At 42.9% G+C, this 22,715-nt stretch overlaps 1 protein-coding gene across 2 annotated transcripts; it reads left to right on the top strand.

The window, feature by feature from the left end:
- The first annotated feature begins 4,297 nt into the window (after positions 1 to 4,297).
- METTL3 (methyltransferase 3, N6-adenosine-methyltransferase complex catalytic subunit) lies at positions 4,298 to 22,123 on the top strand. 2 transcript variants are annotated; one of them, XM_056527750.1, is made up of 11 exons: positions 4,298 to 4,532; positions 4,603 to 4,802; positions 8,079 to 8,462; positions 8,900 to 9,075; positions 10,762 to 10,978; positions 14,333 to 14,520; positions 17,475 to 17,513; positions 17,610 to 17,718; positions 19,031 to 19,096; positions 19,761 to 19,873; positions 21,874 to 22,123. In XM_056527750.1, the coding sequence occupies exons 1-11, from the start codon at positions 4,427 to 4,429 to the stop codon at positions 21,983 to 21,985; spliced, it is 1,710 nt and encodes a 569-aa protein (XP_056383725.1). In that variant the 5' UTR covers positions 4,298 to 4,426; the 3' UTR covers positions 21,986 to 22,123. The 2 variants fall into 2 exon arrangements, with proteins under 2 accessions (XP_056383725.1, XP_056383736.1); XM_056527761.1 differs by lacking the exon at positions 21,874 to 22,123 and having other exon boundaries at positions 17,610 to 17,701.
- The last annotated feature ends 592 nt before the right edge of the window (positions 22,124 to 22,715 follow it).

Raw genomic sequence — 22,715 nt, forward strand, 5'->3', positions numbered from 1 at the left:
GCATAGGTGTAAAAACCGGACAGATTGAGGAGTCTGGCTGCTGCATTCAGGATAGGTCAGAGAGGGGGGAGTTTTTGCTGTTTCTACAGTAAGAAAAAAAGCAAATACGCGAGAGGTTTTAGAGGTGCTGGTGGCAGATCGGAGCCTAACAATAACCCAAGGCAGCAAGCATGCTATGAGTTATGATGCTATTGTGGTGGTGGGGTGTGTGGTACAGGGCAGATGTTGTTACCCTAGGGGCAGATGGCATTAACCCCTTGTATTCGTGACGCCAGAGCGTGGTTTAGCCTATAACCACCTGAAGGTATACCGCTGGATCCTGGATTTATAGGCACGGGGGCAATAAAGACTCCGACGCCAAGTTACGGACAACGGTAGCTTTACTGAGGGTAGACAGTTGGTACAGTCTATACAGTTCAGCCAGGGCCCAAGGAGGTGACCAGTGATGCATAGACCTTAAGGGCTTGCTGGGACTTGTAGTAGGACTGGACAATTGAATGCAGAGCACGCTGACTTGACAGATGACAGGGACTGACTTCACTCACAAAGCTGTGACTTTAGATTACTTGACTTGATGGTGGCTGCAGGACTTGACTTTGAGGTCTCCAACACTCTGGACACACACACTAGGCGACTGCACTGGACCTCAGCCGGAAGCAAGAGCTCAAAAAGAGAGAGGCTAGCTCCACCCAGGGCTTATATGGGGGAGACTAGCAGGGAGCCCATAGGTCACTCTTGGGATCACCTGGTCACTGGTACCTCCTGGGTGCAATCACATGACATATCACATGGTATAAATCTTAAAGCAACATTACATTTTATAACACTTTACATAGTAAAACATATTTACAATGCGCAAACAAGTGCAGGAGGCCTTGGGGACACTGAAGGAAGCTGCCTGACTGGACAGCAGGAGCATGGGGTAATACCTCCCATACTGGGCAACCACACTAATGTACACTCAGATGGAAAGGTCTGGTTTAGGTAGACAGTAGATGGCGGAAACGAAAGTTCAGTTTTAGAGATATTTAAATTTCAGATAGAGAGAGGATATGATGTTAGAGACAGCTGTACAAATTGTCGTTCAGCAACAGCAACGAGCTGTGCACCTTTTAGGCTATGTTCAGACTGCCTAATTTTTGCAATTCCGCAAAGGTTGCTAAACGTAATTGTGGAACTCCACTGAAATTCAAAGCCCATTGACTTTAATGGGATTCCGCCATGGAATTTTGCATAATTAAACACTGGTCTTTAAATTTTGACGAATTACGGAATTGCCTTTGTGAAAATTCTGCTGTGTGAATGGGACAGCGGAATCCCATTAAATTCTTTGGGGAGTAAATTTCGGCAGAATTTTGGGTGGAATTCTGCCCAGAAATGTTGCCATCTGAACATGGCCTCTAAGGCTATGTTCACACGGCGGAAAATTTCCAGCTGGACATTCCGCAGACAGGGACACTAGGACCTCATAGACGGCAATGCATTTCCAAGCGAAATCTGCAGAAAGAATAGACAAGTCAATTCTTTCTATGGCACAAAATAGAGTCCAAGCAGTCGGCACTCCTGCGCTACCGCAGGTGAGTAATAAGTATAGTGGAAGATTAAGCAGTCCTAATGAACCGCTAGACACTGAAAATCCTTCGGTTCCAAAAACCCATAAGAAGCAAATCCATGCAATACAACAAACAGGTAGAAATGAAGGGCGTAACTTACCAGGAACCAGTGTCACGGATCCTTTATTTCATCGGTGCATAAAGACAGGGTGTACACGGACAATATTCCAGGGATGCAGCTAGTCAGCCATGAGCTGGGTGGCAGCTATTGCGCATGCGTCAGCACACTTCATCAGACCCATTGCCACCATTGCCTCTTGAGAAAGCAGTTGTGACGGCGAAACATGTAGAGGCGGCAATAGTTGATTTTTTAAGAGATACAAGAATAATCAGAGAATTGGCGGCCACTGCAGGGCTGCACTACCATTAAGTGATGAGTGTTCTCTTATTACAAGTTGCATTTAACACTTGATCACCTGGTTATCAGTTTTAACCACTTTTTTGTTGGGATCTTGATATTCTAATCAGTAAAAGTAAAAGTTATGTTTTAGGGGCTGCATTATATAGGGGTTTCATACCACGGGCTAAGGCCCAGGGGTTAAGTATTTTTGGTCTATTGGCTTCTTAATGCCCTCGGGTAGTTTGTTTTGCACAATACTCGTATAGTCATACGTGACTGAAAAAAATCCAACCATAGTTGATTTTTGGCAACAGTCACGTCACAGTGGCGCTGTGTCACAAGTCGCAATGTGACACCAATCGCTAACATTACATGTGGCTTTCAAATCAAAAGTCGCCATGTAGCCGGAGCTGCCATCTTTCAGCAGCTCTTACAGCCTAATAGCTGCCACCCCTTATGTAATGTGCTCAATGTAAAATATTTCACTGCTCAAAAAAATGAAGGGATCACTTAGGCTAAGTTCCCACTTGTTTTTTTTTCTGGCAGTTTTTGGATATCTGCCACTGCAGTTTTTGAGCCAAAACCAGAAGTTAATTCAAAAGGAAATTATAAGCAATTAGCAAGACACCCCCAATAAAGGAGTGGTTCTGCAGGTGGTGACCACAGACCACTTCTCAGTTCCTATACTTCCTGGCTGATGTTTTGGTAACTTTTGAATGCTGCCTGTGCTTTCACTATAGTGGTAGCATGAGACGGAGTCTACAACACACACACAAGTGGCTCAGGTAGTGCAGCTCATCCAGGATGGCACATCAATGCGAGCTGTGGCAAGAAGGTTTGCTGTGTCTGCCAGCGTAGTGTCCAGAGCATGGAAGCGCTACCAGGAGACAGGCCAGTACATCAGGAGACATGGAGGAGGCCGTAGGAGGGCAACAACCCAGCAGATGGACCGCTACCTCCACCTTTGTGCAAGGAGGAGCACTGCCAGAGCCCTGCAGAATGACCTCCAGCAGGCCACAAATGTGCATGTGTCCACTCAAACGGTTAGAAACAGACTCCATGAGGGTGGTATGAGGGCCCAACTTCAACAGGTGGGGGTTGTGCTTACAGACCAACACCATGCAGGACGTTTGGCATTTGCCAGAGAACACCAAGATTGGCAAATTCGCCACTGGTGTCCTGTGCTCTTCACAGATGAAAGCAGGTTCACACTAAGCACATGTGACAGATGTGACAGAGTCTGGAGATGCTGTGGAGAACATTCTGCTGCCTGCAACATCCTCCAGCATGACTGGTTTGGCAGTGGGTCAGTAAGGTGTGTGGTGGCATTTCTTTGGGGGGCCGCACAGCCCTCCATGTGCTTGCCAGAGGTAGCCTGACTGCCATAAGGTACCGAGATGAGATCCTCAGACCCCTTGTGAGACCATATGCTAGTGTGGTTGGCCCTGGGTTCCTCCTAATGCAAGACAATGCTAGACCTCATGTGGCTAGAGTGTGTCAGCAGTTTCTGCAAGAGGAAGGCATTGATGCTATGGACTGACCCACCCGTTCCCCAGACCTGAATCCGATTAAGCACATCTGGGACATCATGTATTAGTCTAGGTCTGGGAGGACATCCCTCAGGAGACCATCCGCCACCTCATCAGGAGCATACCCAGGCATTGTAGGGAGATAATTTTGACTTGTTTTAAGGACATTACATCAGAGTTGGATCAGCCTGTAGTGTGGTTTTCCACTGTGATTTTGAGTGTGACTCCATATCCAGACCTCCAGGGGTTGATAAATTTGTGTGATTTGGTTGTCAGCACATTCAACTATGTAAAGACGAAAGTATTTCACATGATTAGTTCATTCAGATCTAGGATGTGTTATCTTAGTGTTCACTTTATTTTTTAGAGCACTGTAGTATTTGGGATATACACAGCAGCATTTCACAAGGTCTAAAATAAATGTTTTTTAAATCGTGCATCCCCAGCTGTTGCAAAACTACAACTCCCAGTATGGAGACACAACAGTATCGTGGTCCTACTAAGGTTGTACTGACATCTAGTGGGCAATATAAAAACTGCTCTCATAACATATGCAAATATAAATATATATATATATATATATATATATATATATATATAAATATATATATATGGAGCCTTACACCGGGTGAACAACCGCGCCTGACCGCACTACTACACCCATCCTCCACCACAGAACGCAGCATCAATAACCCACCATTATAACATTGCCAGTCTACATCCTATTCTGTGACCAATCAGAGGCCCTCACTTGCCGCCACGGAAAGTCGCACCTCTATTGGATAATTTTTCTCGTCAGTCTGTTTCGTCACTTCCGGCGCTCAGTGGCAACATCCGGTTTTCTTTCTCCCCGTGTTGCAGTCGGTAAAGCGGCGCAGATTTTGACTTCCGTTGAGTGGAGAGGCTGTCGGGGAGGAGGATAGCGCCCCCGGCAGGGCTGCACCATGTCAGACACATGGAGCTCTATACAGGCCCACAAGAAGCAGCTGGATTATCTGCGGGAGAGGCTGCAGCGGAGGAGGAAAGATGTCACCTCTCAGCTGGTCCTGGGTGAGGAGGGTGCTGTGCAGTGCAGGGACATGGAAGTCTATTCACCTCATTTAACCTGTTTCTTCCTCAGATCTGCAGAACCCAGAGGCAGGCCTGGCCCCATCCTTCCGCAGTGATAGCCCAGTCCCCTCAGGGGCATCACAGCCACCTAAAGGAGCCACAGAGGTGACCCCCGACCCCGAACTGGAGAGAAAGCTGCTGCACCACCTGTCAGACCTAGCGCTAGTCCTACCCGCAGACTCCGTGTCCATCCAGCAGGCCATTAATACGGTATATACCTTACCAGCTGCTACTTCTGAAAGGCCCTGTACCTATCACGTATTGGGGCTATGTGCACGGTATACATTACATTATTGGGGAAAAGGTCTTATTGTGTCTATTGCAATGGGCCCATTCACTCTACTTGCAAAACTACAACTCCTAGCATACCCGGACAGCCTTTGGCTGTCCGGGCATGCTAAGAGTTGTAGTTTTGCAACAGCTGGAGGCACCCTAGTTGGGAAACACTGTGCTAGTGACTACTTTCTGTCTATTTCCCTCTGCGTGCTATTGTAGAACTCTCATTATTAAAGCGTACCTGTCAGATCCAACAAAAAAAACATTTTCTTTAATATATCACTCAGTACCTAATCCTGACCATGTTAATCTAATTATGTGTCTAGCACCTTTATTTATTTATTTTATTACACTTTTAATTTAGCTCACTAGTCTGAATTCCTCTCAGAGGGAAGGGGCGTGGCCTCACTGCAGGTCTCCGCCCCCTCCCTCAGAATGTTGTCTACTCACATCTCCCTTAGCATTAGCAAAACTACCACTCCCAGCTTGTCCTCACTGACAGTAGCGGGACACAAGCTGACAGTGGGAGGATTTTTCCTCCAACTATGAGCCCTGCGCTCACAGCTGTCAATCAAGGAAGGGTGTCCATGACGCATGGACACAGCAGGACTAGTATATGTCCAAGCAGGCTGGGGGGGGCAGTTGTTTGATTGCCTTTTACAGTATGAAATACTAAAAAATGTTTAATGATAGCAATTGCAAAAGCTATTGGTTATACATGCTTTGCAACATATGAAAAGTTTTTGTATCTGACAGTGCCCATTTAAGTGCAGGACCCAGAAGAGTGAGTAACAATAGATACTTACCCCATATAACTGGCGGCAACACTTTATATAGGGTAAAAGGTTTATTACTGGGTCGTGTACCATATTCTAATAAGGCATAAGTAGTGGTAGGGGCAAGCAACATTCACCAGTTGTCACTGTGCCACAGGCTGTAATTACTCCTATTCAGGCAGGATTGACAGCCCTGGCGCCGCCAACATCACCGCATTTTGCTGAAAAATCACGCAGGCCCAGAAGCAGTGATATCTTTGGGCAGAAAGAGGCCTCTGGTCCTGCTCGAGATTACAATGCTGGTTGTGTTCTGGCTGTCAATAGTGCCTGAGTAGGCATGATTACAGCCTGGGGCACGGTGACTACTTGGGAATGCCAAAAGCCTAGATAACTACTTGAGCCTCAGGACACTTTTAAAGCTCATTTTCTACATATAGGAGGAGATGTATCAAAACCTGTCCAGAGGAAAAGTTGCTGAGTTGCCCATAGCAACCAATCACATCGCTTTTTTATTTTTCACAGGCCTTTTTAAAAAAATGAAAGCGAGCTGATTGGCTGCTATGGGCAACTCAGCAACTTTTCCTCTAGACAGGTTTTGATAAATTACCCCTATATTATTTATAGTATTTCTTCATTTTGCGGCTGCTCAGAGGACATTTGGACGTGGTTACAAACCTTAATATACCCTATATTTAACTTCCATTTAAAGAAATCCTACCAACAACACTTCTATCCCATCCAGACTATTTGAATAAATGTATGATTGATTATCTGGAGATCTTAAAGCTGGGACCCCAGATGATCCTAAAAAATGGGGGTCCCAAATCTCCAGTCTTGATAGAGCGGTAGTCACATGCAATGATGCTTTATGGTCGGTGGGCCTGCTGGACATAATAGAACACTCCCCTCTGCTATATTTTTGTATGTAATCCTGCATTCCAGTATCAAGCAGCACACTAAATTTCTATTGTCTATTCACACGTAAAGTAACCTGCGCATATTTGATGCACAGGATTTGAAGCTGCAGATTTTATGCTGCAGAGTTCAATGTAAACCAAACGACTGAACTCAGCTTCAAATCCTGCATATCAAAAATGTGCAGTATACTGTACATGTGAAAACACTCTTGGTGCTTATTCACCAGTACAGTATCCTGCATATATTTAATGCACAGAATTTAAAGCTGCACATTTTATAGTGCAAAGTTCAATGCAAGCTAATTGACTGAACGCAACTACAAATCTGCAGCTTCAAATCCTGAGCATTAAATATACATGGAATATACATGTACATGTGAATACACCCTAAAAGTACGTTCACACATGTGGATTTTTTAGCGGGTTTTCCGCTGCGTATTTGAAAGTGGGCGGGCTCATCTCGGCTGTCCGCAGCAGATTTTCTGCGGCGGAATATACACTGCGGAAAATCCGCCGCAAGCCCTATTGAAGTCAGTAGGGACTGTGGCAGCGTAAATTCCGCTGCGGAAAATCTGCTGCGGACAGCTGAGAAGAGCTTGCCCACTTTCAAATACGCAGCGGAAAACACTCTAAAAAAATCTGCGCGTGTGAACGTACCCTAAAAGGGTATTCTTGAACTTTAATATTATCCTTGGGACATGCCATCATTATCAGATCAATAGGCACCCTACTAGCACCCAGTATTCCTACAGATGTTTATTGTCAGTTCCAAGAAGACTGTGCAGAGGCAAACATTGAGAAACATTCACTGAACTTTTAACACAAAATTACTTAATGGGGTACTCCGCCCCTAGACATCTTATCCCCTATCCAAAGTATAGGGGATAAGATGTCAGATCGCCGTGGTCCCGCTGCCGGGGACCCTGGGGATCGCTGCTGCGGCACCCCGCTATCATTACTGCGCAGAGCGAGATCGCTCTGCACGTAATGACGGGCAATACAGGGGGCGGATCATCGTTACGTCACGGCTCCGCCCCTCGTGATGTCACGGCCCGCCCCCGTCAATACAAGTCTATGGGAGGGGGCGTGGCGGTCGCCACACCCCCTGCCATAGACTTGCATTAAGGGGACGGGCCGTGATGTCATGAGGGGTGGAGCCATGACATCACGCTGCTCCGGCCCCTGTATCGCCCATCATTACGCACAGAGCGAACTCGCTCTGTGCAGTAATGATGGCGGGGTGCCGCAGCAGCGATCCCCAGGGTCCCCTGCAGCGGGACCACGGCGATCTGACATCTTATCCCCTATACTTTGGATAGGGGATAAGATGTCTAGGGGCGGAGTACCCCTTTAACTTCACTTTAATGTTCTCTTTATATTTGAGCTAAAACTGTAACCTGTAGCCTTAAAAGAAATCTTTTTAATCAAATTTTTTATGAAAATAAATGATGTGAAATACAATTTTTCTTAAAGTGTAACTCTGACCCTTTTTTATTTTTATTTTTTTACCATTGTAGCCAGACTTGTCTGTTTCCAGGCAGGCTGTAGAAAGTCTTTTACAGAAATTTGCTGCTCAAGAGCTGATAGAAGTGAAGCGCAGTGAGCATGAAGATGATGACAGACCCACTGTAGTAACCTATGCCGACCACTCTAAGCTCTCTGCTATGATGGGAGCCGTCACTGAAAGAAAAGCCCCAACCACTGCACCTGGAGCAAAAAAAAGAAGAATTCAGGAAAGTGATTCTGCCGCATCCTCATCCTCCACTTCTGCTGCAGGTACTTCAAAGGAGAAAAAAGTATCAGAGCCCCAGAAGAAGGCAAGAAAACACGCTTCCCACGTGGATCTGGAAATAGAGAGCCTGTTAAGTCAACAGTCCACTAAGGAGCAGCAAAGCAAGAAGGTGACAAATAATATTTTTTTTTTAAACGGTCTGTGCTAACTGTAGTTCTTGATGGAAAACTGTGTCCCCTTCTTAGTTTGGTCTAACACCACATTTTAGTACAGTGGGGCTTGTGTATCACTGATCTCACACACATTTATAAAAGTCTCTATAACCGTTATACATCTGACAGACTAAACAGCGCTGACTATTATTGAATTGGAGCTTTGCGCAGGCCGCATGGGTCCAAACGTGGTGATAAGTTTCAGAAAGACTTTGGCATCCTCAGGTGATACTGGTGCACAATTTCATTTGCAGCTATAGAGCCACAGTGTTTATCCAAGACACTGAATGAAAGAAAGCAAAAAATAAGATAAGTTTGCTTTAAAAGAATAAACATTGCATCTCTTCTAATTATCAATATTTTATTTTATACTATTCATGTTGTAAAATGCTAGGTAAGCCAGGAAATCCTTGAACTTCTGCATACCAGCACAGCAAAGGAACAGTCTATTGTGGAGAAATTCCGCTCTCGGGGCAGGGCTCAGGTCCAGGAATTCTGTGACTATGGGACTAAAGAAGAATGTATGAGAGCATCTGGGACTGATGCTCCTTGTAAGAAGCTGCACTTCAGGTAATATTGAGTAATGTGACACTGGCACTGTGTTTATCATATATATGTAAAATATATATATAAAGTAGGGATCGACCGATTATTGGCCGATAATCACGATTTTGGACATTATCGGTATCGGCAATTACCCCACCCAGAGACGACCATCGCCGCCTCTGCCCCATTGCCTCCCCCCATCCCCGGTGTTATAATTACCTGTTCCCGGGGGTCCGCGATCCTTCTGGCTCCTGCACTATTGCTGTGCGCTGCGTAATGACGAGTGACTTTCCCAACGTGACATCACCGTCAGTATGCACAGTGACAGTGCAGGACGCTGACGGAGCCAGAAGGATCGCGGACCCCCGGGAACAGGTAATTATAACAGCGGGGATGGGGGGAGGCGATGGGGCGGCGGCAGTATGTGGCCAGAGGATGGGGGGAGGCGATGGGGCGGCGGCAGTATGTGGCCAGACGATGGGGGGGAGGCGATGGGGCAGTGGCGGCAGTATGTGGCCAGAGGATGGGGGGAGGCGATGGGGCAGCGGCAGCAGTATGTGGCCAGAGGATAGGGGGAGGCAATGGGGCAGCGGCGGCAGTATGTGGGCAGAGGATGGGGGGGGAGGCAATGGGAGAGAAGCGGGCATCGGTCTCTGGCACCGCAAATATCAGCCCTAAAAAATCGATATCGGTCGATCCCTAATATAAAGTCTGCAGCAAACAAAGTGAAAAATAGTCAAAAGAGAAAAAGAAATACAAAAAAACTTTCAACCTAGCCCAGGAACATTGGCACACTTACAGGCATATATTTAAGACCTTATTAATGCTGCTATTTTTTGCTTTAAAAAATAGTGTGTATATGCTTTTATATTTCTTTATACACTTGTACACATAAAAAGTTTCCAGTAAGTCCTGGTACTTAATGCACCAGGATGTACCTTTTCCTTTAGCGGCATTCTGACTATGCTTGTTTTGTAGACGGCAGGAACCAGCTACTATCAGCAGCCTGGACATTGCCAGTAATGGCAGACATCAGTGATCATGCTGATGCCATTAACCCTTATTATGCCGTGATCAATACTGATCACAGCATCTTAAAACCATTCCGGGGGACCGATGAGTGAAAATGGCGGCTGGAGCTGTGCTCACCTGCTCTTTGGCCCTCTGGGGAAATTCTTGTATAGTCAGCCCACAGAGGCAGGCTGTACAGGTAGGTCACAGATATTACTAATAATGGCTATGCCAATGCATAGCACTGAAGAGTAATAGCAATTTAAAGATTTTTTTTGTTTTTTAATGGGAATGCTTCTTCCACAATACAAAATTGAAATCACCCATTTAGAAGGAAAAAAAGCGTAAAAAAAATAAATAAACATATTTGGTATTGTCGTGTGCGTAAATGTCCGCACTATTAAATGATGTTAATGATTACATATGGTGAATGGCACTAAAACGCACAAATGAAAATTGTCCTTAAGGGGTTAAGAAATTAATGCTTGGTTTACGTCTGCATCAGATGTTCCAATAGACAAAATTTTGTCTAGTGATATTCTGAAAATCCAAAGGACCCCATTATAGTCAATAAAGTTCATAAGGTTCCGTAGTGGATCCGGCAATGGCATCAGAACAACACATTTTAAAGAGATGTGAACAAGACCTTACTGAGCTCATTCCTCATGATGCAAAGCTTGTTTTTTTTTTTCCCCACAGGCGTATTATAAACATACACACCGATGAATCTCTTGGTGACTGCTCCTTTCTCAATACCTGCTTTCACATGGACACTTGTAAATATGTTCACTATGAGATTGATGCATATGTAGAGCCTGTAGGGATTGCAACAGGATCTGAGTCTACACCAAACCAAGATATGCCTTTGGTTAAAGGTGTGGGAGACACAAGTGTAGGACGTCTGTTCCCTGCACAGGTAAGATCAGAAGGCAACTTAACGGCCTAGGCCATAGGGAACCTCTCGCTATAAAGCAATCACTGTTGACTCGCCATTCCCAGCATTTGCAGCAGGTTCCCAGCTGTGTATTAAGCTCGGTTCGTACTGCTTGTTTGCTTGGGAGTGTCACTGTGCCAACACAGTCAGCCCAAGCTCTCCTTAAGTTAAAATGTACTGGCCATCCATTAGCCCAAAAAGAGGTTAGGCTAAGGCTTGTTTCACACTAGCAAATTACTCCGTTTAGCAAATACGTCCGTTAGAAAATCGCATTATAGTCTATGGGATTTTTCTAATATCTGTTTTAATCCAATATAGTACGTTATTGATAACGGACGTTATTTTGTGACGGAAGATAGTACGGAAGAAAATAGTTTGTGATCTTCCGTCACAAAATACTGTCCGTTATCAATAACGGACTATAATGAATTAAAACGGATGTTAGAAAAATCCCATAGACTATAATGGGATTTTTCTAACGGACATATAGGATTTGGTTACTGCCGGTCACAGCTGATTTTAGGCGGAACTTGCTAAACGGAGTAATTTGTTAGTGGGAAACAAGCCTAAGCTGTATGGAGCACATAAAAAATTATGAAATAAATAAATTAGACACAAAAAAAAAAAACTCCAGACATAAAGATTAGTGGAATATCTGGATTAGAGGGCAAAAGTAGAAAGGTCAATGGAAAGTAGTACAAGAACTGGAAAACACACAATTAGTGCCCACAATGCATGCATACACAATGTCACACACAATTCAGCTAATAGTGGGTGTAAACTAAAATGTAACAGGGCAGACAGATGTGTCAGATTTATGTCGGAGGAAAAGAACAATTGCTTTCAGTCTTTACTGCAGATTTCAGCTGGTCACTGGAGCAGGACACCCTGTGACCAAATATCTTTTGGGAACTCTTCTAAAAGGGTTGTCAAAATCAGACAACCCCTTTAGTGATAATGCTCCTGACTGAACAAATAGGAAGGTAGGTGTTTTGACATCCCATAAAAATCGGTGGAATTTATTAAAAATAAAACAATATTCTTCAAAATAAAATTTACTAGCAGGTAAATTTTGGAGCTATTAATCTTCCCCTTTAAAAAAAAACCCACATTTTTAAAGAACATTTTCATTACATTACAGACAGAAAATATGGAATCAAAGAAACATGTGCACAATTTAGATGTGAAAGAATAACAAATCTCGTAAATCTGCCAACAGTCAACAGGTTGCACAGAAGACAGACAACCTACGGACTTGCCCACAGTGCCACCATGGTGTCAGAGGATATGCCAGCTCTATGTCTAAAAGAGGGCACAAAAGGTTCATTTAAATCTGCCACTTTTTAAATGAACCTTTTGTGCCCTCTTTTAGACATAGAGCTGGCATATCCTCTGATGCCATGGTGGCACTGTGGGCAAGTCCGTAGGTTGTCTGCTGTCTTCTGTGAATCCTTCTTGGATTACGCAACCTGTTGACTGACTAATTTCTTGTCCTGACACAAAATACTGCAAATACCGTATATACTCGAGTATAAGCCGTGTTTTTCAGCACTATTTTTCGTGCTGAAAACGCCCCCCTCGGCTTACACTGGAGTGAACTCTGTGCCTGTCAATCCCTTCATCAGTGGTCTTCAACCTGCAGACCTCCAGATGTTGCAGATCTACAACTCCCAGCATGACCGGACAGCCATCGACTGTCCAGGCATGCTGGGTGTTGTAGTTTTGAAACCTCTGGCGGTCCGCAGGTTGAAGACCACTGCGGCCTTCGTCTTCATCCAGCCCCCCCCCCCCCCCTTTTGTTTTGTACTCACCTCCCCTCGGCGGGAAGTTAGGGTGAGCTGGTCCGGGCCATCTATGCTGCAGGGACCATCCGGTGGGGATGGTTAGTCGTTGCGGGCTGTCCATTTTCACCGGGGGGGGGCCTCTTCTCTGCGCTTCGGGCCCGGCCCCGAAGTAGTGACGTTGCCTTGACGACGACGCACAAGGACTTTCATGCGCAACGTCCCTGTGCTTCGTCGTCAAGGCAACGCACTAGTCCGGGCCCGAAGCGCAGAAAAGAGGCCCCCCTGGTAAAAATGGACAGCCCGCAACGACGAACCATCCCCAGCTGCAGCATAGATGGCCCGGACCAGCTCACCCTAACTTCCTGCCGAGGGGAGGTGAGTACAAAACAAAAGGGGGGGGGGGGCTGGGTGATGACGAAGGCTACAGTGGTCTTCAACCTGCGGACCTCCAGAGGTTTCAAAACTACAACACCCAGCATGCCCGGACAGTCGATGGCTGTCTGGGCATGCTGGGAGTTGTAGTTTTGCAACATCTGGAGGTCCGCAGGTTGAAGACCACTGGTGAAGGGATTGACAGGTGGTGATGATGAAGGGGGGGGATGATGACGGGGGTCTGGATGATGACATGGGGGATGATGTATTTCCCACCCTAGGCTTATACTCGAGTCAATAACTTTTCCTGGGATTTTGTGGTAAAATTAGGGGCCTCGGCTTATATTCGGGTCGGCTTATACTCGAGTATATATGGTAGATTCTTTGCAAATTAAAAGTTCCTCAAATATACCTAAAATATAGGTAAAATCTTTAGATGTTTATATACTTTTTGTATAGTTTGATAGGAACAGTTAAAGGGGTACTCCGGTTAAAACCTTTTTTCTTTTAAATCAACTGGTGCCAGAAAGTTAAACATATTTGTAAATTACTTCTATTAAAAAATCTTAATCCTTCTAGTACTTATTAGCTGCTGAATGCTACAGAGGAAATTCTTTTTGGAAAACTGATGACATCACGAGCACAGTGCTCTCTGCTGACATCTCTGTCCATTTTAGCAACCGTGCATAGCAGATGTATGCTAAGGGCAGCATGGTGGCTCAGTGGTTAGCACTGCTGCCTTGCAGTGCTGGGGACTTGGGTTCAAATCCCTCTAAGGGCAATAAATAAAGAGTTATTTATTATTATTATAATGACATCAGCAAAGAGCACTGTGCTCGTGATGTCATCAGAGAGAATTCCAAAAAGAAAAGAATTTCCTCTGTAGTATTCAGCAGCTAATAAGTACAGGAAGGATTAAGATTTTTTAATAGAAGTAATTTACAAATCTGTTTAACTTTCTAGCACCAGTTGATTTAAAAGAAAAAAGGTTTTCACCGTAGTACCCCTTTAACACAATTTCACACACATTGCAGTGTAGTACTCAGTCAAGCACCTGATTTCAAAGCCACATAAGAAATTCCATCGCCTTATGAAAGTCCTAGTCTAGCATGTTTGTTGTAAAATGATACTGCATTTACTTGTGCTCCAAAAAGTAACTTTTACCTCTATCATGCATCAGTGGATCCGTTGTGATATTCGGTACTTGGATATGAGCATATTGGGAAAGTTTTCAGTGGTAATGGCTGACCCACCTTGGGATATTCACATGGAGTTGCCGTATGGAACTTTGACTGATGATGAGATGAGGAAGCTCCAGATCCCAGTACTGCAGGATGATGGATTCCTTTTCCTCTGGGTCACTGGCAGGTAAATGACACTTCTAGAACGAAGATGGAAACATTGTAGACAGTTACAACCATATAGTAACTACAATGATAATTCCAATTTATTTTTCATAATGTGCTATAATTTTATAGTAATCCTTTTATTACGTATTTAAAGGGGTATTCCAAAAAATTTTATTTAAAGGGGTATTCCAAGCTAGCCACAGTGTTATGGTAATCTCACAACATAGCCACAAGCTCAGATCCTTCCTAAGCACATCCACTACTGTCTGTTAGGTATGTACTAAAATCACCTTATGGTGGATAACCCCTTAAAGGGAAAAACTTTTTTTATATATATCAACTGGCTCCAGAAAGTTAAACAGATTTGTAAATTACTTCTATCAAAAAATCTTAATCCTTTCAGTACTTATGAGCTTCTGAAGTTAAGGTTGTTCTTTTCTGTCTAAGTCCTCTCTGATGACACCTGTCTGGGGAAACGCCCAGTTTAGAAGCAAATCCCCATAGCAAACCTCTTCTAAACTGGGCGGTTCCCGAGACACGTGTCATCAGAGAGCACTTAGACAGAAAAAACAACCTTAACTTCAGAAGCTCATAAGTACTGAAAGGATTAAGATTTTTTGATAGAAGTAATTTACAAATCTGTTTAACTTTCTGGAGCCAGTTGATATATATAAAAAAAGTTTTTCCCTGGAATACCCCTTTAAGGGGTTATCCACCATAAGGTGATTTTAGTACATACCTAACAGACCATAGTGGATGTGCTTAGGAAGGATCTGAGCTTGTGGCTATGGCTATGTTGTGAGATTACCATTACACTGTGGCTAGCTTGGAATACCCCTTTAAATAAAAATTCTTGGAATACCCCTTTAAATACGTAATAAAAGGATTACTATAAAATTATAGCACATTGTGAAAAATAAATTGGAATTATCATTGTGTGTATATATATATATTCGCCTCGTCTTCAAAAAATCTTAACTTTTTTATATTTTCATCCACAGACTAGTATTAGGGCTTGTTTTTTGTGCGACTAGTTGTCCTGCATAAAGACATCACTAATTTTACCATAAAATGTATGACACAACCAAAAAAATATTATTTTTGTGGGAAAACTAAAAAAGAAAACCGCAATTTTGCAAATTTTGGGATGTTTCATTTTCACGCCGTACATTTACGGTAAAAATGACGTGTTCTTTATTCTGTGGGTCAATACGATTTAAAATTATACCCATGTTATACACTTTTCTATTATTGTTGCACTTTAAAAAAAATCGCAAACTTTTAAACCAAATTAGTATGTTTAAAATCCTTCTATTTTGATGACCTCTAACTTTTTTTTTTTTTTTTTTCCGTATAAGCGCCGGTATGAGGGCTCATTTTTTGTGCCATGATCTGTGTTTTTTATACATTAATACCACATTTGTGGTATTTGTGGTTATTGATTCCACATTTGTGTATATAAAACTTTTATTTATTTTTTTAATAAAATGTTACAAAAAAAGCAGCAATTTTGCGCTTTTATTTTTTTACGTTCACGTTGTTCACTGTAGGGGGATCAATAACATTATATTTGAATAGTTTGGACATTTACGCACGCGGCGATACCAAATATATGTATTAATTACTATTATTTATTTTTTTTCACTTTATGGGGGGGAAAAAGGACATTTTAATTGGGGGAGGGGATTTTTCAAATATTTTTTTTTTTTACTTTTAATTTAATAGTCCCATAGGGATCAGATCCCTGCGGCAGCACTGCGGGCTATCCCATCATCCATTTAACACCTTATCATTATTCTGTAGGTCCATACGGTTAAAATGATACCCTACTTATATAGGTTTGGAAAAAATCATAACTACGTGCAGGAAAATTTATACGTTTAAAAATGTCATCTTCTGACCCCTATAACTTTTTTTATTTTTCCACGTACAGGGCGTTATGAGGACTCATTTTTTGCGCCGTGATCTGAAGTTTTTATCGGTATGATTTTTGTTTTGATCGGACTTTTTGATCACTTTTTATTCATTTTTTAATGGTATAAAAAGTGACCAAAATACACTTTTTTTGGACTTTGGAATTTTTTTGCACGTACACCATTGACCGTGCGGTTTAATTAATGATATATTTTTATAGTTCGGACATTTACGCACGCGGCTATACCACATATGTTTATTTTTTTTACACTGTTTTATTTTTTTTATGGGAAAAGGGGGGTGAGTCAAACTTTTATTAGGGAAGGGGTTAAATGACCTTTATTAACACTTTTTTACATTTTTTTTTGCAGTGTTATAGGTCCCATAGGGACCTATAACACTGCACACACTGATCTTTTACACAGATCACAGGCGTGTATTAACACGCCTGTGATCAGTGTTATCGGCGCTTGACGGCTCCTGCCTTGATCTCAGGCACGGAGCAGTCATTCGCCGATCGGACACCGAGGAGGCAGGTAAGGGCCCTCCCGGTTTCCGGTCAGCTGTTCGGGACGCCGCGATTTCACCGCGGCGGTCCCGAACAGCCCGACTGTGCAGCCGGGTCACTTTCGCTTTTGACCGCCGCTTCTAAAGGGTTAATACCGCACATCGCCGCGATCGGCGATGTGTGGTATTAGCCGCGGGTCCCGGCCGTTGATGAGCGCCGGGACCGACGCGATATGATGCGTAAATATACGCCCTGCGTCGTTAAGGGGTTAAAGCACCGCACTGCCGCAGATCCTATGATCTGTATTGATCATGGCATCTGAGGGGTTAATGGCGGACATCCGTGCGATCGCGGATGTTGGCCATTACCAGCGGGTCCCTGGCTGCTGATAGCAGCCAGGACCTGCCGCGCATGGTCATGGCGGAGCGTAAATGTATGCCATGGTGCATTACGTATTGGTGGTTGTCCTTGAATGTGTTTATACACTTCCAAACCTAAGCTCTCCCTGTTTTTATATTTTAACTTTTAAACAACCCTATCTCTCATTCCAGAGCTATGGAACTAGGCCGGGAATGCTTAAAGTTGTGGGGGTAAGTAAAGTTTAAAATAAAAAAAATAATAATTTTATAACAGTGCTTGATAACCCAATTGACATCTGCATTTCTTCTTATATTACATGTATACAGATATGAGCGAGTGGATGAAATAATTTGGGTGAAAACTAACCAGTTACAACGGATTATTCGTACTGGGCGGACTGGCCATTGGCTTAATCATGGCAAGGAGCACTGTCTGGTAACAATAGTTGTCAAGTGTCATTGATCATACTAAGTCTTTATAGAGTGCCAACATACTCCGCAGCACTTTTACAAATCAAAAAGTTAATGGATACAAAAACAAATAAGACATTACAGGGTACAAACTATTCAACAAGTTAGGTCGGGGTCAAAGGGGTTATTCAGGATTGGACAAACACACTCCTGTGTGTGTGTGTGGTATTAAAACTCTACTCCATTTACTTTAATGAGGCTGAGCTGCAATACCACACACAAACTACCGTATATACTCAAGTATAAGCTGACCCGAATATAAGCCGAGGCCCCTAATTTCACCCCAAAAACCCAGGAAAAGTTATTGACTCAACTATAAGCCTAGGGTGGGAAATACATCATCCCCCCCCCCCCCCCTGTCATCATCCAGAACCCTGTCATTAACACCCTCATCATCATCACCGCCTATCATCATCCCCCCCTTCATCATTACCCTGTCATCAATCCCCCCTTAATCATCACCGCCTGTCATCATCCCACACCCCCCCTTCACCATTACCCTGTCATCATCCCCCCCCCTTCATCATCACCGCCTGTCATCATCCCACACACCCCCCTTCATCATGACCGCCTGTCATCATCCCCCTGTCATCATCCCCTTGTCATCATCCCACCCCCCCCCTTCATCATCACCACCTGTCATCAGCCCCCCCCCCCCCCTTCATCATCACCGCTTGTCAATGCCTCGCAGTGGTCTTCAACCTACGGACCTCCAGGTGTTCCAAAACTACAACTCCCAGCATGCCCAGACAGCCATCGGCTCTCCGGGCATGCTGGGAGTTGTAGTTTTGAAACATCTGGAGGTCCGCAGGTTGAAGACCACTGACTGGGCAGAGAGTTCACTCGAGTATAAGCCGAGGGGGGTGTTTTCAGCACGAAAAATCATGCTGAAAAACTCTGCTTATACTCGAGTATATACGGTAAGCACAAAAATGGTACTGTTTCTGAAAGAAAGCAGCCATGATTTTCTAGTCTTGGATAAACCCTTCTCAGACTCTGTTACAAGCATCTACAATCTGAGAAAATTGTCCAAGGTGGTGAATTCCAGAGAACTGTTTTAGCACACGAATTCGTGGAGACAAGAGTAGGAGATTTGGATAATGAAGATATTAGTCTTGGTATGTTGGCAACATGTAATGCACAGTTAGGTTGGTAGAGACTTATGAGGGAGGAGATGTGCAGGTGATAAGTGTGTTGTTGTGTTTTTTTTTTTTCTTTAATCAAATGTCTTGAGTGTCTGCCTTCTGCCTAATTTATGCACTGTGTTTATTATGCAGGTTGGTGTAAAAGGAAGCCCTCAAGGATTTAACCGGGGTCTAGACTGTGATGTTATTGTGGCTGAGGTGAGATGTTTATGTGATCCATCTTTTCAACAATTGTTTAAGGCAGAGATCTCTAAACTGTGGTCCCAGCTGTCCGGGCATGCTTTGAGTTGTTGTTTTGCAAGATGTGAAGGACCAAAGTTTGCAGACGACTGGCTTAAAGCGTAACTCCGGTGCCAGTAATAGTCTGATGTAACAGAGACATGTCACACCTTTTAAAAGAAAAAAAAAATCATATTATTAAAGTGGTATTCCAGGCAAAACCTTTTTTATATATATATATATCAACTGGCTCCGGAAAGTTAAACAGATTTGTACATCACTTCTATTAAAAAATCTTAATCCTTCCAATAGTTATTAGCTTCTGAAGTTTTCTGTCTAACTGCTCAATGATGATGTCGCGTCCCGGGACGTGAGTCATCAGAGAGCAGTTAGACAGAAAACAACAACTCAACTTCAGAAGCTAATAACTATTGGAAGGATTAAGATTTTTTAATAGAAGTCATTTACAAATCTGTTTAACTTTCCGGAGCCAGTTGATATATAAAAAAAAGTTTTGGCCTGGAATACCCCTTTAACTTGCAGATGTGTTCTGGTGCCACAAATATACGCATGGTCTCTGTTCACTACTGAATGACCTAAAGAAGAAATTTATTAAATGGATCACCATTGGCCATTCCTCTAGGTCCGTTCTACCAGTCACAAGCCTGATGAGATTTATGGGATGATTGAACGTCTTTCTCCTGGCACTCGTAAGATAGAGCTGTTTGGACGTCCACATAATGTGCAACCGAATTGGTTAGTGTTACTTGTTTCTTTCATACTTGTTCATCAGTATGGAGCCCCTAAGGCTGCATAAATGGTGTTTTAGTCAATATTTTTCTCTCATTTTGCAGTTTGCTTTGGACTGTGCTTTTAAGCAAAACCAGCGTAAAACCAGACACATGTAAAAGTTATAGTGGAAAAAATTTGCATTGCATAGCTGGTTTGTACTGCAATGTATTATGCCTGTCAGTGTTACACTGACAGGAATAGCAGATCAGGGGTCACTGGTCATTCAGAGGTCGCTGGTTGCCATGGCTACCTTTGGGATCCCGCAATTGCATTGCAGTGTCCTAATGAAGAGCAGTGGAAGTTCACTCTGTCTTCCCAATAGATGTTGCGGTCACACTGACTGCAGCATTGAAAGGGGTTAACTGTCAGGATTGAAGCTACCCTCCATTTCTGACAGGTGCCCAGCAAAATCCTGCAGCTGGCTTCCGACAGATCACTGCCCGCACAGCTGCAGCACCATGATCTTAAATGGAGATAGATAATCTATCATATATATTATATATATATATATGTCATAACGGTTCGGTCCTGGCGGCTGAGGAAAGCCGGGACCTTGGGCTAATAGCGTGCAGCACCGATCGTTCTACATTGCTCTATTGACCCATTAGCCGTGTCGTTCAAAGTTGATCGCTGCATCTAAAGTAACAAAAATACACTCCCTGCAGCACAGTTAAGCTAATTGAGACCATCCCCGGGAAGTCGCCATCAGCTAGAACGCGAGAAGAGGGTCCGTTCCCTGCCTCCGGCGCGTCCGGTCGGTGATTGATTGCTACAAGCCTGAAATCCAGACTTGAGCAATCGACTGCCGATAACACTGAGCAATGCAATGTTAATGCATGGCAGTGATCTATGTAGAAGATCAATGTGTGCAGTGTAATAGCCACTAGAGGGGAGCTATAACATTGCAAAATAAAAAGTGTAAAGAAAAAAAAAGTTAATAAAGGTCATTTAACCCCTTCCCTAATAAAAGTAAGAATCACCCCGCTTTTCCCATTAAAAAAAACAACTGTGTAAATAAACATATGTGGTATTGCCACTTGTGGAAATGTCCGAATTATAAAAAAATATATCATTAAACCGCGCGGTCAATGGCGTACACGTAAAAAAAAATTCCACGGTGCAGTAAATGAGCCTCACACTGCCCCGTACGCGGAAAAATAAAGTTATAGGGGTCAGAAGATGACAACTTTAAAAGTATTCATTTTCGTGCATGTAGTTATGATTTTATCCAGAAGTACGACAAAATCAAACCTATATAAGTAGGGTATCATTTTAACCGTATGGACCTACAGAATAAAGATAATGTGTCATTTTTACCGAAAAATGTACTGCGTAGAAATGGAAGTCCTCAAGTCACAAAATTCAATTTTTTCTTCAATTTTGTCGCACATTTAATTTGGTGCAAACATAAGCCATAATATGGAATTTTAGGTGCAAAATTAAAAGGGTTATGATTTTTAAAAGGTAAGGAGGAAAAAACGAAAGTGCAAAAACGGACTGAGTCCTTAAGGGGTTAAGTGTGTTTGTTCTGCCTCTCCAGTCTAAGCATTGAAAGTGTGATCTCTGAAACTTAGTTTGTGATGAGATAGCCGTAGCCTCCAATCTTAGTTGAATTGGCTGACAGTGACCCGATCCAAAAGACACCTTGTAGATTGTGAGGGTTTATTGCAAACTGCAGATCATACACTGAACAAATGGATAGGTCAAAAGATCATGCTGAGAGCAGCTAACGGGTAACGTGGATGAGATGAAGGATGAAGCAAAAAGACAAGTGTGAAGGGAGGGGAGGAGTCAAAACTGAGAATGAAGGGGAGAGAGAAGGGACACACAAGATAAAAAGGCAAACCATGCATGTGTAACATGACCGTGTTTGTCATCAGAAATTGGAATATGTAAATCTTGCATAGGAAAAAAATCCCCATGTTTATTGCAACATCTAAGTGTTTTTTCTATTTCTTCCAAAGGATCACTTTAGGAAATCAGCTGGACGGGATCCATTTGTTAGATCCAGATGTGGTAGCCCGATTTAAGCAACAATACCCAGATGGAGTGATTTCAAAACCAAAGAATATGTAAACACTTCCCCTGTCCTAGGATGACACCCCCCCCCTTTTTTTATATGGTTTTATGTTCCTTGGCTGATATTTGATTCATTGTAAATAGTGACTGTATGATGACTTCCTCTTGCATTTAAAATATAAGAAATACAACAGATCTCAGCCTCGCTTACTTACTAAGAAAAACAATAAATCCTAAAGACGGGTTGTTACAGAGGAATATTGAAGACAAACCTGAGCAATGCAGAGGGCTAAGGCATTTATGTACATTTAAACATTTTTCACTGATGCATTCTGGCCCTTAAACGAGATGTTAAACTTTAGTTTTTTAACCTGCCTAGAGTGCTGGTATTTATATAAAAAAAAAAAATATATATATATATATATAAATAAAATATAATATTTGTGTCACCACATTTCAAGACCCTAAATTTATATTTGTCTTTATGGAGCTCTCTGAGGGATTGTTTTCTATGGAAAAAGCTTACCAGAACACACCCAATGCACTCATTGGCAACAACTAAAAAATATAATAATAATAATAATAATGCACCAAGAAGTAGTTGTTAAAATCAAATTGAACTTTAAATGAAGTTAATGTAATGATGATATATGTAGAGTTACAATATCAGAGCAAAAGGTTAAATGGTTACTGTCGGATATAAAATCGTTTAATATGTTGAGCATCTTAACAAAACATTAACCTTTCTAATATACTTCAGAAGAAAATTTTGTCCAAGCTGAAGCGC

The sequence above is a fragment of the Hyla sarda genome, chromosome 1, assembly GCF_029499605.1.
Source record: "Hyla sarda isolate aHylSar1 chromosome 1, aHylSar1.hap1, whole genome shotgun sequence".
NCBI lineage: Eukaryota > Metazoa > Chordata > Amphibia > Anura > Hylidae > Hyla > Hyla sarda.